Below are 12,483 nucleotides of genomic sequence, written 5' to 3' on the forward strand. Positions count from 1 at the left end.
AATGGTGTACGTGACCTAATCCCAGACAACTGTGAATATGTTTGTTACCTTATATGGCACAAGTGACGTTGTAGGTATGATTAAATCAAGGATTTTTCAAAATTCATTTTTATTGGAGTACAGTTGATTTACAATGTTGTGTTAGTTCCAGGTGTACAGCAAAGTGAATCAGTTATACATATACGTATATCCACTCTTTTTAAGATTCTTTTCCCATATAGGTCATTACAGAGTATTGAGTAGAGTTCCCTGTGCTATACAGTAGGTTCTTATTAGTTATTAATCAAGGATTTTGAGATAGGGAGATTATCATGGATTATCTGGTAGGTCCAAATCTATTTTTTTCCTTAAAAAAATTTTTTTTTAATTTATTTTTCGCTGCATCAGGTCTTAGTTGCGGCATGAGGGATCTTCGCCACGCACGCGGGCTTCTCTCTAGTTGAGGTGCTTGAACTCAGTAGTTGTGGCGCGCAGCCTTAGTTGCCCCGCAGGCATGTGGGATCTTAGTTCCCCGACCAGGGATCGAACTTGCGTCCCCTGCACTGGAAGGCGGACTCTTTACCATCGGACCACCAGGGAAATCCCCCACCCCCCAATTTTTAAAAATTTGTACACAATTTAAAAAGGTTACACTCCGTTTACAGCTATTACAGAATATTGGCTATACTCCCCGTGTTGTAGAATACATCCTTATAGCCTATCTACACCCAGTAGTTTGTACCTCCCACTCCCCCACCCCTGTATGGCCCCTCCAACCACTAGTTCCTTCTCTATATCTGGTAGGTCCAATCAAATCATAGGGTTTTTATAAATGTAAAAGGAAGGCAGGAAGGTCAGAGTATGTGACGAGGGAAGCAGAGGTCTGAGCGGTACAGGAACGAGCCAGGGAATGTAGGCAGTCTCTAGAAGCTGGAAAAGGCGAGGAATAGATTCTCCCTTAGAACCTCCAGAAGGAACGCAGCTCTGCCTACACCTAGATATTAGCCCAGGGAGACTTCTGACTTCCAGAACTCTAATATAATACAGCTGGGTTGTTTTAAGTCACTAAATTTGTGGTAATTTGTTACAGCAGGCACAGGAAACTGAAGGGTTCCCGTTTTCCTCCACCCTCAGCGTCATTAATCTTCATAGTCACCCACTTTGAACATATTCAATGTGTATCCTTCCCGCTCACCTTCCGTCTCTCAATATATATCTATCAAAAAGAAAGATGAAGAAAGTTCTTTGTGAGCTTTGAAAAATCGAAGTACATAGTATGGCACTGTCCCTCATATTTAGAATTTTTCTTTTTTTCTTCGACTCAACATTATGTCTCACCAGCTTTCAAATATACCTTTTGTCCCGTTGACAAAGCACACTCCCGCCAAGTCCCCTCCTTGGTCTTCCAAGTCCTCCCTGTGAGGTCAGGCCTGGGTTTACTAACCCCGGGGTCAGAATTTAGGAAACAAGGACTCAGAGGCCAACGACTGGAAGCCTCGTCTCCAGACTCCCAGGGCAAGGCTCCTTCCCCGAGACCGCCCGGGCCCGGTGCCCGGCAGGGCACAGCCCGGGGCCTGTCCGAGGCTCAGCCAGGCTGCACAGTCCGCACCGAGCCGGGGGGGGGGGGGGGCCGCGCCGCAACAAGGTCAGGGAAGTTCTGTCTGGCCCGCGATCGGACTCCGGGGGCGCGGTGGCGGCTCGGCTGCCGCGGGGCCAGACGTCAGGCCGCGGGAGCCGCGGGCGCCCCGCCCCTCTGCCCTCGCTGACCGCCTGGGGTTACCTGCGGCCTGTGGGCGGGGCGGCTCTTCCAGTCTGCGCCGGCCCCCGGCCTCCAGGGCGGCGGAGCCGGGAAGTGGGAGAGGGGGCGAAGGAGGCGGAGACTACAGCGGCTGCAGCCCGGCCGGGCTCCGAGCGAGGGACTGCATGGAGCGGCCGGCGCGGCTCTGCGGGCTGTGGGCGCTGCTGCTCTGCGCCGGCGGCGGCGGGGTGGCCGCGCCCGCGGGTGAGTGCGGCCGCCGGGGCCCGGGGCGGCGGGGGTCGCGGCCGAGAGGCCAGCAGGGGCGCTCCGGGGGCGCCGCGGCGGGGGTGGGCGCCGGGGGCCGTCCCCACGACGCCCCGCGCCCGCGGCCGCCGCCGCCTCCCTCGCCCGGCTAGAGGTGGGGGAACCGGAGCGGCCGGGTTTTTCCGGATCCCGGGCGGCAGGGGCGGCGGCGGGGCCGGAGGACGACGACTTGTCGCCGCACTTCCCTCGGTCGTCGGGAAGCGCCGAGCCTAGCGCCGGGGCCCGGGGCCGAAACGAGTCCGTGGCATCGGAGGGCCGCGGGGTCGGGAGCCGGAATGTCGCCGGTGCCCCCGGGAGGGGATGAGGGGTCGGGAGGCCGCGGGGACGGCAAGCTAGGTCCGGGCGAGCTGGGACGCGCCGGGGCTTCTTGCGCGGCCGGTCCAGCGAGGGGGTGGGAGTCGGAGGGAACCTCTAAAGCTCCTAGTCTCTGTAGGAAAAGGACGTGAGGGTCGCGGCCACCTCTGGCGTCCAAGAAATCCGGTGGGAATCTCGGAGCAGCATCCACGTGGATGCCTTTTTTTCCTTTTCCTTTATTAACCTTTATATTTTGGAATAATTTTCGATTGACAGAAAAGTTGCAAAGATAGTATAGAGAGTTCTCGTATACCCCTCACCCTGGTGCGGCAATTTAAATTAATCAACCAGAGTTACTGTGAAAAGTTGAGGGCTGATGAATTCCTCACGGCCAGCTTTTGCCATGAGCGGCCTAATGGACATTTTTGGTGACGATAATATAACTTCAAATTCTAGCCCCAAATTCGATAGGTTTTATTGTCACATTGACACAAACACCCACAATTTGTTTATTGCATTTTCAACCAGTGTGTTGTGCTTTGAAACCCAAGTTGAAATGTTGATTAGGAAACCTCGATAGCCTCTATTGATTCAGTCAACAAAACGTATGCACAGTCTCCTCTGTGCTGGACAGTGTTCTAGGGGCAGAGAGTGGAGCCGTGAGCAAAACAGGTCAAGTCCCTGCCCTTTGGAGTTTATATGCTGTTGGCAGTCAGAGGAAGGGGCCGGGGGCGGGGGGGGGGGAGTAAAATATAAGGTATGTCGGATGGCGATAAGTACTATGGAGAAAAACAAAGCAGGGAAGGGGTTTGCCATTGTAAATAGGGTGGAGTAGGAAGACCTCCACTGAAAAGGTGGCATTTGAGTAGAGACTTGAGGGAGGTTTGAAGTTTGACAGTCAATGATTCAAGTGCCTACCTTGTTTAGTACTGAGCCAGGCTCTGTAGGTTGGCTTAGAACCTTAGAGTATACTGCGTAATCGTTGCCCCCAGTTCACTTGGGGGGATCTGATTCCCATAATCATATGGGGCAGCTGCAGTCCAAAGAAGGGAGGGGGGTCACCCATCTCATTAATCTCCTGATTTTCACAGTGCTACTCTAACCCCCTCCCTCCTACAGATTTCCTTCTCCCACGCACCTGGAACAACAAACAGCTGGCCTTCTAGTAACACTGGCAACCCCCAACTTAATCAGTTTTGTCACAGAAGTTCATTAGTAACTTGGTTACTTAGAAATAGAAAAACTTTTTTCCCATTGGAAATATTGATAGAATTGCATGATAAAAAAAAAAAAAGAAAGAAAAAAAACAGTCAGGGGACTTGAGTTTTAGTGGTCTGACATTTCCCAGGTGTGGGACTTCAGGGCTTGTCATTTCCCCTCCCTTGCACAGCAGCTTTCTCATCTGTGACAGGAGGTTGAACTCCATAAGTTTTAAGGGCTCTTCCAGCGCTAATCTTTTGAGTGTTTATAAAAGATTAGGTTACCAGCTTAGTTTAGTCTGTTTAGATTGGTAGCCCACATTGTGGCATGTCTTAATAACAGCTAGCACTTATATAGTGTTTACTCTGCCGGGCAGCGTTCTAAGTTTTCCACTTGAACTATTTCATTTAATTTTTACATAAAACCCTCCTGTAGGTGCTGTTATTAGTCCTGTTTTGTATGTGAGGAAGCTGAGGCACAGCAAGGCCCAGAGCTCTCGTAGGTGATAGAGTGGAGGAGCTTGGCTTCCGACCCTGGCAGCCTGGTTCCAGAGGCCGTGCCCCTAACCACTGTATTCAGTGCCTCTCTCTGCAGGGAGTCCTTGGCTGGGAGAGGAGCTGGGCCCCTCCCAGAGTAGCAGGGCAGGACTGGTTGGCACCCATGCAAGTATGTACAGGCCATTGGTATGAAGCGAATGATCATGTATTGGAGACTTGCTTTATAATAGCCAGACTGTGTAGTCCAAACAATAAGTACTGTAGGCGTTCAGAAGAGGGGAAACTGAGGGCTGGGAGTGTCATGGAAGAGCTAAAGTTTGAGCTAGACTTTTAGGGTGGGTGACATTTGAGTAGGTGGAGGAGAAGTTATTCCCAGTTGGGGGAATAGCAGCTACAGAGGCCCAGAGGTAAGGGTGAGGGTGCCCTTTTGTGCTCAGCGAGGAGCCCAGCTTGGCAGGAGGGTGCACTGGCAAAATCAGTCCAGGCAGAAGGGCTTCATTTGCCCTTGAAGCTGAGTGGGGCACAGCGTGAGGGAAATGACACTGGAGGAGAAGCCAGCAGGGAGACTTGACTGAGTGTGGGGAATCACGAGTGCGAAGCGACGCAGGGATCTAGGGTTGGAGGTGGCCACTAGAAAGATGTGCTGTGCACGCCTTCTGTCCAGGCCCGTGCCTTACTGCTGTATGTCTGCCTGGCTCACGGGGCCCAGCAGAGCGCATTAGTGTGATTGGGATGATTGAGAGAGGTGTTACAGGACTTCCCTGGTGGTGCAGTGGTTAAGAATCCACCTGCCAATGCAGGGGGCATGGGTTCGAGCCCTGGTCCGGGAAGATCCCACATGCCGTGGAGCAACTAAACCCACGCGCCACAACTACTGAGCCTGCGCTCTAGAGCCCATGAGCCACAACTACTGAGTCCGTGTGCCACAACTACTGAAGCCCGTGTGCCTAGAGCCTGTGCTCTGCAACAAGAGAAGCCCCCGCTCGCTGCAAGTAGAGAAAGCCCACGTGCAGCAATGAAGAGCCAGTGCAGCCAAAAATAAATAAATACATAAATTTATTTTTTAAAAAAGTGTTGCAAAAAGCTCTGAAAGAGGTTGATGACTGAGTAGATGTAAAGGAAGGAGATGAATGACTCATGTATAACTCTTGTGATTTCCTTGACTTTTCCCGAAATATGCATGCTTCTGCCAGCTCCTGTGATTGAACAAGAGAGAGCAAAAAGTTTTAGTTAAGTAACATGCCTTATTATTAGAAACAGCATTGATCATGTTAATTCATAATTCGAACGGGATCTTGTGCTAGATGTCCACACAGACTCACTTGAGGTTTGAAGTTTAGTTGAGGGAGCTACTTGAGTCCCTCTCTCCTTCCCACTCCCCTTTCTGGTGAGTGATCAACCCCTAAGAAATGGTTAGGATTAGATGCTTAAGGAAAGCTTATCAGGCAGAGAAGCTTGTGTCTCTAAGGCCACGGACACATATCAATTCCAGAGAAAACCAAAGCAACTGTTTAGAACTGTTTCGTCTCTTCAAAAAGAAAGAAAGCAGACAGCACACATTTACACAGCACTTGTTCTGTGCCAGGCACTGTTCTGAGTTTTTTTTTTTATCTGTATTAACTCATTTAATCCTCATAATAACCCTTTTTCATTAGTTTACTATTATCATCCTCACATTATAGATGCAGACACTGAGGCAGAGAGAGGTTAAGTAACCTGGCAGCTGGTGTGTAGCAGAGCTGGCATATGAGCTCAGGCAGTCGGGCTGCAGAGTCCGTGCTCTTAATCACTACACTACGCTGAAATGATGTGTCTTACAGATGAGGAGCTGTTACAGACTTTTACAAGAAGCACAGGTCTCCACTTACTTATGTGTCTGGATGTATTATACCCACATACATATATTCAGATATATTTAAACATTTGGAGATTGTATCGCAAGAGGGAGGAGGTATGGGGGTATATGTTTATGTATAGCTGATTCACTTTGTTATACAGCATAAACTAAAACAGCGCTGTAAAGCAATTATACTCCAATAAAGATGTTAAAAAAGTAAAAATTAAAAAAAGAGTTTCTGTGAGCATGTGTGCTTTTTAAAGTATAGGAAGTAGAAAAATCTTAAGAGAAATGGAAGGAACCATTGGTGGGGGGGGAAAGGATGGCAGATAGCCACAAGTAGCCTAAAATGCAAACCTGTTAGAAGATCTGACTAAAGGATGCTTCAGAACAGATGGGGGAAAATGAAATCTGTTTGAGAGATTGGAAATAGGGCCGGCTATTGTTCTATTAAAATACTGAGGTTAAAAAATAGATTTAAAAAGGTCTTAGACTACCTTGAAAATTGGGGTATGATTTAAGCAAACCATAAATAGGTAATATTTTTATTGTTAGGGCTTTAATTTTTGTGTGGGAGTGGGAGGTTTGTGGGAAGGCAGAGTGTCAGGAAGTGCTAAGCCAGCTATCCTGGACTTTTGCTCTAGTGTGTTTCTGGAAACTGCACAGTAAGGGAGATAATCCTAAAGTAAATTGTAATCTTCAGTAGGAACAAAGTTTTCATTAGAGACTCTATACCTGATAAACAATTTGCCTTCCAAAATATCATTGACGTGGGCTTCCCTGGTGGCGCAGTGGTTGAGAGTCCGCCTGCCATTGCAGGGGAGAAGGGTTCGTGCCCCGGCCCGGGAAGATCCCACATGCCGCGGAGCGGCTGGGCCCGTGAGCCATGGCCGCTGAGCCTGCGCGTCCGGAGCCTTTGCTCCGCAACGGGAGAGGCCGCAACAGTGAGAGGCCCGCGTACGGTAAAACTAAATAAATAAATAAAAAATATCATTGACGTGATGTTCGAAAGGCCAAACTGGAATAGCTATACACTCCTGTAATCACTTAAAATCCTAACTTAAAATCACTGTCGCCTGAGCCATTGGTGCTCCTGGCACTGGCTGGGTTTTAATGCAGTGCAATAGGAACCCCCTGCTTCCACAAGGACGTGGCCTGCTGTGGCCTCCTCCTCCCCACAGTTGGGCCTTTGGTCTACCTTTCAGAAAGCCTAATGGTAGTTGAGTTAGGAAAGGCGGAATGAATATTGAGAGTTCAGGGTCTGTGCAGGCTGCTGTGTATAAACCTGACTTAGGGGGGAATCCCACCTCTGTAGTGCCTGTGGGGTTGATGTTTTGGGACAAATGGTGTTTTTTGTTCAGTTAAAGAGGAAAGTAATGGCATAAATACTGCAGATTATGTAAGAGGCCCAGAGCACTCCAAAGTGTTGGCATAGAGTATAAAATAGAACTACTGATTGATAAATTAATAAAACTGTAGTCCTTAAGTAATTAATAATGATTAAGTTTGCCACTTTAGACAATTTGGGGGGATTGCTTTTAAAATTAGTTTAATAAACTTTATAAATTTCGACTTACAGAAAACTTGCAAAGATAGGACAGAGGAGCCCTCATCCAGTTTCCGGGGGACGATTTTGGCCTCAGGAGAAGTTCTCAGGAAAGTTTGAAATGGTGTTTCCTTTCCCTCCTCCATATGTACTTCCCTGCATTTGGCAGAAGCATGAAAACTCCTATCCCCGATCCTAAAGCTGGGTCCAGGATAATAGAGCCAGGAAATATTTGGTGGAGACAGTGGTGGGTTTTCTCAAAATGAAACACATTTTTTAAGACACTGGTTCACAGTTTCTCCTCTTTTCGTCCCTGTTCAGATTTGTCAAAGCTACAGTTCCAGTTGTTTAGTGTCAGACCTCAGGGGAGCAACAGGGTTGTTAGATCTCTTTCTCAGTACTTCTTTGGAAAAGTTATAAGAACAATTGCCAGGTCACGTTAGCAAGCACGATTAAAGATGAGCCACTTAAACTGACTTGCAGAACTGCTGGGATTGAACTGTCTGTATTGAGTGGGCCTGAGCGCGCAGTGTAGGGGACCCCAAATACCCACCAGAGGAAAACTTGGACATTTAAGAATATACTCTCCTCTGTGTTCACACCATAGCAAGTGGTTAAGAATGCGGCCTGGGGGGCTTCCCTGGTGGTGCAGTGGTTGAGAGTCCGCCTGCCGATGCAGGGGACGCGGGTTCGTGCCCCGGTCCGGGAAGATCCCACATGCCGCGGAGCGGCTGGGCCCGTGAGCCATGGCCGCTGAGCCTGCGCGTCCGGAGCCTGTGCTCCGCAACGGGAGAGGCCACAACAGTGAGAGGCCCGCGTACCGCAAAAAAAAAAAAAAAAAAAAAGAATGCGGCCTGCGAGCCACACTTTCTGGGTTTGCATCTCAGCTCTGCCATTGACTGGCCGTGGGATATGGGGTCAGTGATTCAATGTCCCTGTGCCTCTCAGTCGCCTCATCTTTACATGAGGCTGAGAGTCCCTGTCTCATAAGGTTGTGGAGAGTACTTAGAATGCTGCCTGGCTCAATAAATGTTAGCTCTTGATAACTCAGTTTTCTGATTCTTGGTCTCCAGGACTTGGAGGAATGGATTAAATTAACCACTGAAAACACTGGCTGCTGTGGATAAATGTATTTCTTGTGCTTGATTTGAACAGAAACTCAGCCACCTGTGACGAATTTGAGTGTGTCTGTTGAAAACCTCTGCACAGTCACATGGACATGGAATCCTCCTGAGGGAGCCAGCCCGAATTGTAGTCTAAAGTATTTTAGTCATTTTGGCAACAAACAAGATAAGGTAAGTTTTCTGGAACATATTGCATTGATAAGGTAAAGTGAACCCTGTGAGTTGGAGCTAAGAATAAGTCAAATTCTAATCTTACTTCAAAGTGGGATTTTTATTTTTGAGTTGTGTCCAAATGTTTTAACTGGGAAAATTATGGAAACAACTGTTGACAAAATTGAACATTAGAAAATATTTGCCAATCAAATACAATTGAGATTATTACTCTTTTAGGAAATACTAGGCACTCAATAAATAATTAATTATGTTAAAGTTGGTTCCTGTAGGCACCCAGTGAATAATTAATTATGTTAACATTGGTTTCTGTGTTGCTGCCTGAAGGCTTGTATTTATATAGCACTTTCCATTCCGCAGGGAATTTTCAAATTTACCATCTCACTAATCCCATGCACAGATAGATATGCAAGAACTATGTGATGCAAAAGTAAATGGCCATATGGAAAATGAAAACATAAGATGTCAGTGGCAGGTGGGGTTGACCAGACAGTTCCCTGATGCTTGAGGAAAGATGAGAGAAACTTTCAGCCTTTCCAGTCGGATGTGTGACCGATTTAAGTGAATTTTTGTTAACAAGATTGGATAATTTCGGATTCTTTATGATAGTCTTATTCAATGGAAGTTCCTTTTGAGCCTTATTGGTTTGTAGCCCCTGCTAATTGACAGGTTCCTCAAAGCATCATATCGTCTGTTCAAAACTGTTTTATATCTTTATACAGTCCTTGGGTTCTGCATCTGTGGATTCAGCCAACTGCAGATGGAAAATATTAGGGAAAAAGAATTCCAGGAAATTCCAAAAAGGAAAACTTGAATGCCTCGTAGTGGCAACTATTTACATATCATTTACGTTGCACTAGGTATTATAAGTAATTTAGAGATGATGTAAAGTATAGGAGAGGATGTGCCTAGGTCATATGCAAACACTACACCATTTTAATTAAAGACTCGAGCATCCATGCATTTTGGTGTCAGTGGTGGGTCCTGGAACCAATGCCCCTCGGGCGTAAGAGGGATGACTGTATCTTCTTTCAGTGTATGGGTGGGGGAGGTGGAGGATGTTTGGGGTTGAATTTTCCTGGATTTTGAGAAGGCCAATGAGAAGTTGTTATTAATGACAGTACTTTGGCTCAGTGAACTGTGGAATCACCATGTTCGAGCAGTTTGGTGGCAGGAAGAGTCTGGAGAGCTAGTTAGTGCACCATTCAGCTAGCTCAGTGGGCTGGGGTAAATTCCTTAACCTCTGTGAGCCTTCATTTCCTCATGTGTAAAGTGTGGCTCTACTCACGTCTCTGGCTTGCTGGTCCACCAAAAATAATGTATGGGAAACTTAATGAAGTGAGGGTGGAATGGGCTCTTCCTCTAGAGGGAAACTTGCTAATCTGCCTTCCTGCTTTCCTGCAGAGGTGTTAATTATAGTTTAGGTGTTGATTGATAAGGAATTGAGGCTGGTCAGAAATATTTGTGTTTTAAAAGAGGTCCTCCAAATGCAGAAGCCTGTGAAACTCTGGTAGGCCAGTTCCCCTTTTCACACTGTTGGCTTCCTCTTGTTCCTAAGGAGGGGCCTTAGACAGTTGGAGTCTTAGTGGCAACTTTTGGTAGTTCAGCCTTGAGAAATTCCAGGAAAGACCCTTTAGTGCGTCACCTAAGTATCTAACTGAAACCCCCAGGAGAGGTCACCATCTTTCTAACATGTCCTTATTCATTAGCCCGTCAGCCGCGCTCAAGGATCAGTCAGGTAGACATGCTGATATGCTAGTGTAGAAATGGGGCTAATTCCTCGGTATAGTTACAGAAATTTAGACTTGAAAGTAACTTTAGGAGGCAGTGGAATCAGATAGAATTGGGTTTGAAATTTTGTCTCTTTCCCTTTCAAGTTTTGTGGCCGTAGGCAAGTCATTTAACCTATCTGAGCCTGAGCCTCCATTTCCTTGTTTGTAGAATGCTGGGGGGAAAGGCTAGTAAAAGTACCTACCTCATATGAATGTTGTGTGTTTGTTAAAGGAGATAATGTTTGTGATACACCTGGCACAGAGTTAGTGTTCAATAATTGTTAGCTTTTATTAGTATCACTGTTGTTAGATTCAACCATATGAAATTGTTGCCTTTATAGGTCATATTATATGGTTCAACCTAATATTGTTTAAACTTGGTCCCTCCGTTTTGCCCCTGAAGAGACCAGATGGAGACCATAAAGGGTGGCCGCTGCCTAAGGCCTGCTCCTTTATTCCAGCCATTTGACAGCTTTGAAGGCTGCCAATGCGGCAGTTGTGATAAACACAGATTATTCTTTCCAGTCAGTGATGGGGGATTTCCTGTCTGGACCTTTTTGAAGTTTACAATCCTGAGACTCAGAATCAATGGGAGGAGTGGTTTTCCTTCCCTCTTTCTGTCCTTTGGGCACAGCATTAATGTCATCAGACCACACCGGGGTGTATATATGCTTTGAAGCATGTTGAAGCAGTGGCATTATGATAGTTTGTACATGTTACAGGGCTTTTATGACCGTCTAACAGTCCCAAATTGCTAAATGAGGTAAATCCTTGAGGTCATTTTCAATCTTCAGATTGGAGGACCATTAAGATGAGAGATATGGAATCATAGATGATTTTTTTTTTTTTTTCAGTACGCAGGCCTCTCACTGCTGTGGCCTCTCCTGTTGCGGAGCACAGGCTCCGGACGTGCAGGCTCAGCGGCCATGGCTCACGGGCCCAGCCGCTCCGCGGCATGTGGAATCTTCCCGGACCGGGGCACGAACCCGCGTCCCCTGAATCGGCAGGCGGACTCTCAACCACTGCGCCACCAGGGAAGCCCCATAGATGATTAAAAAAAAAAAATTCAATACAAGACTAGCTTAAGTGGCTGCCCTTCACCATTGTTTTAGCAATGTGTAATCTGGCAATTAGAAGAAGGATCTGGCATCAGATTTTAGATCTCTTTCATCACCGAGAGATAAGCAAGTCTTACTAGGTGAATAAATTAAAAGGATGTTGTTCTGTCTAGGCATCCAAAGAGACTGAAGCTGAAGCTGACTCCCCTTTCCTTCTGAGAAAGGATTAGCAGTTGGGAAAGCTGCGATCTAGCCAAATGAACTTTGGTCTTGAGGGGGAGGGATCGGTTCAGGACTCTGGCCTTGATTTTTGATAAATTTTCAAAGGACCCCAGATTCTCTGACAGGTGGAACATAATGTCATACAGCAGCTACCAGTGCAATGAGTCACCACAGCCGAAAGTCACGTGGGAGCGATCACACATACTTCATCAAGATCTTCTGGGAGGGATTTAGTTCCTTGTCTGATACAGAGAGGTGCACTTGACTTGGCAATCATTGACAATTGGGGTTCCTACTTTATTCATGCCAATTTAATATTATTTGCCTTGAGCTTTGAAAGAGATTTTTTAAAAGTATTTTATCTGTCCCCCTACCATGTCTTTTCTAAGTTATTTTTTTATTCATATGCCCAAAACAAAAGGTTCAGGTTTAGGGCTTCCCTGATGGCGCAGTGGTTAAGAGTCCGCCTGCCAATGCAGGGGCCACAGGTTCAAGCCCTGGTCCAGAAAGATCCTACATGCTGCGGAGCAACTAAGCCCGTGAACCACAACTACTGAGCCCACGTGCCACAACTACTGAAGCTCGCATGCCTAGAGCCCTTGCTCCGCGACAACAGAAGCTACCGCACTGCAACGAAGAGTAGCCCCCACTCGCCGCAACTAGAGAAAGCCCGCGCGCAGCAATGAAGACCCAACGCAGCCCAAAATAAATAAATTAATAA

The 12,483-nt window shown here is 47.1% G+C and overlaps 1 protein-coding gene and 1 non-coding gene across 3 annotated transcripts in view; both read left to right on the forward strand.

Moving 5' to 3' along the window:
- Positions 1-1,764: 1,764 nt before the first annotated feature.
- IL13RA1 (interleukin 13 receptor subunit alpha 1) overlaps positions 1,765-12,483 on the forward strand; it is a 65,201-nt gene continuing 54,482 nt past the window's right edge. For both annotated transcript variants that reach the window (XM_049704689.1, XM_049704690.1), the window contains exons 1-2: positions 1,765-1,981; positions 8,571-8,710. In XM_049704689.1, coding sequence (XP_049560646.1) covers positions 1,903-1,981; positions 8,571-8,710 — 219 coding nt within the window. In that variant the 5' untranslated portion in view covers positions 1,765-1,902. The remainder of the gene's footprint in view (positions 1,982-8,570; positions 8,711-12,483) is intronic.
- Positions 6,934-7,060, forward strand: LOC117203664 (small nucleolar RNA SNORA35). The gene has a single exon (XR_004486518.1). It is a non-coding gene; the product is annotated as a small nucleolar RNA SNORA35 (small nucleolar RNA).

Source organism: Orcinus orca, chromosome X (assembly GCF_937001465.1).
Source record: "Orcinus orca chromosome X, mOrcOrc1.1, whole genome shotgun sequence".
NCBI lineage: Eukaryota > Metazoa > Chordata > Mammalia > Artiodactyla > Delphinidae > Orcinus > Orcinus orca.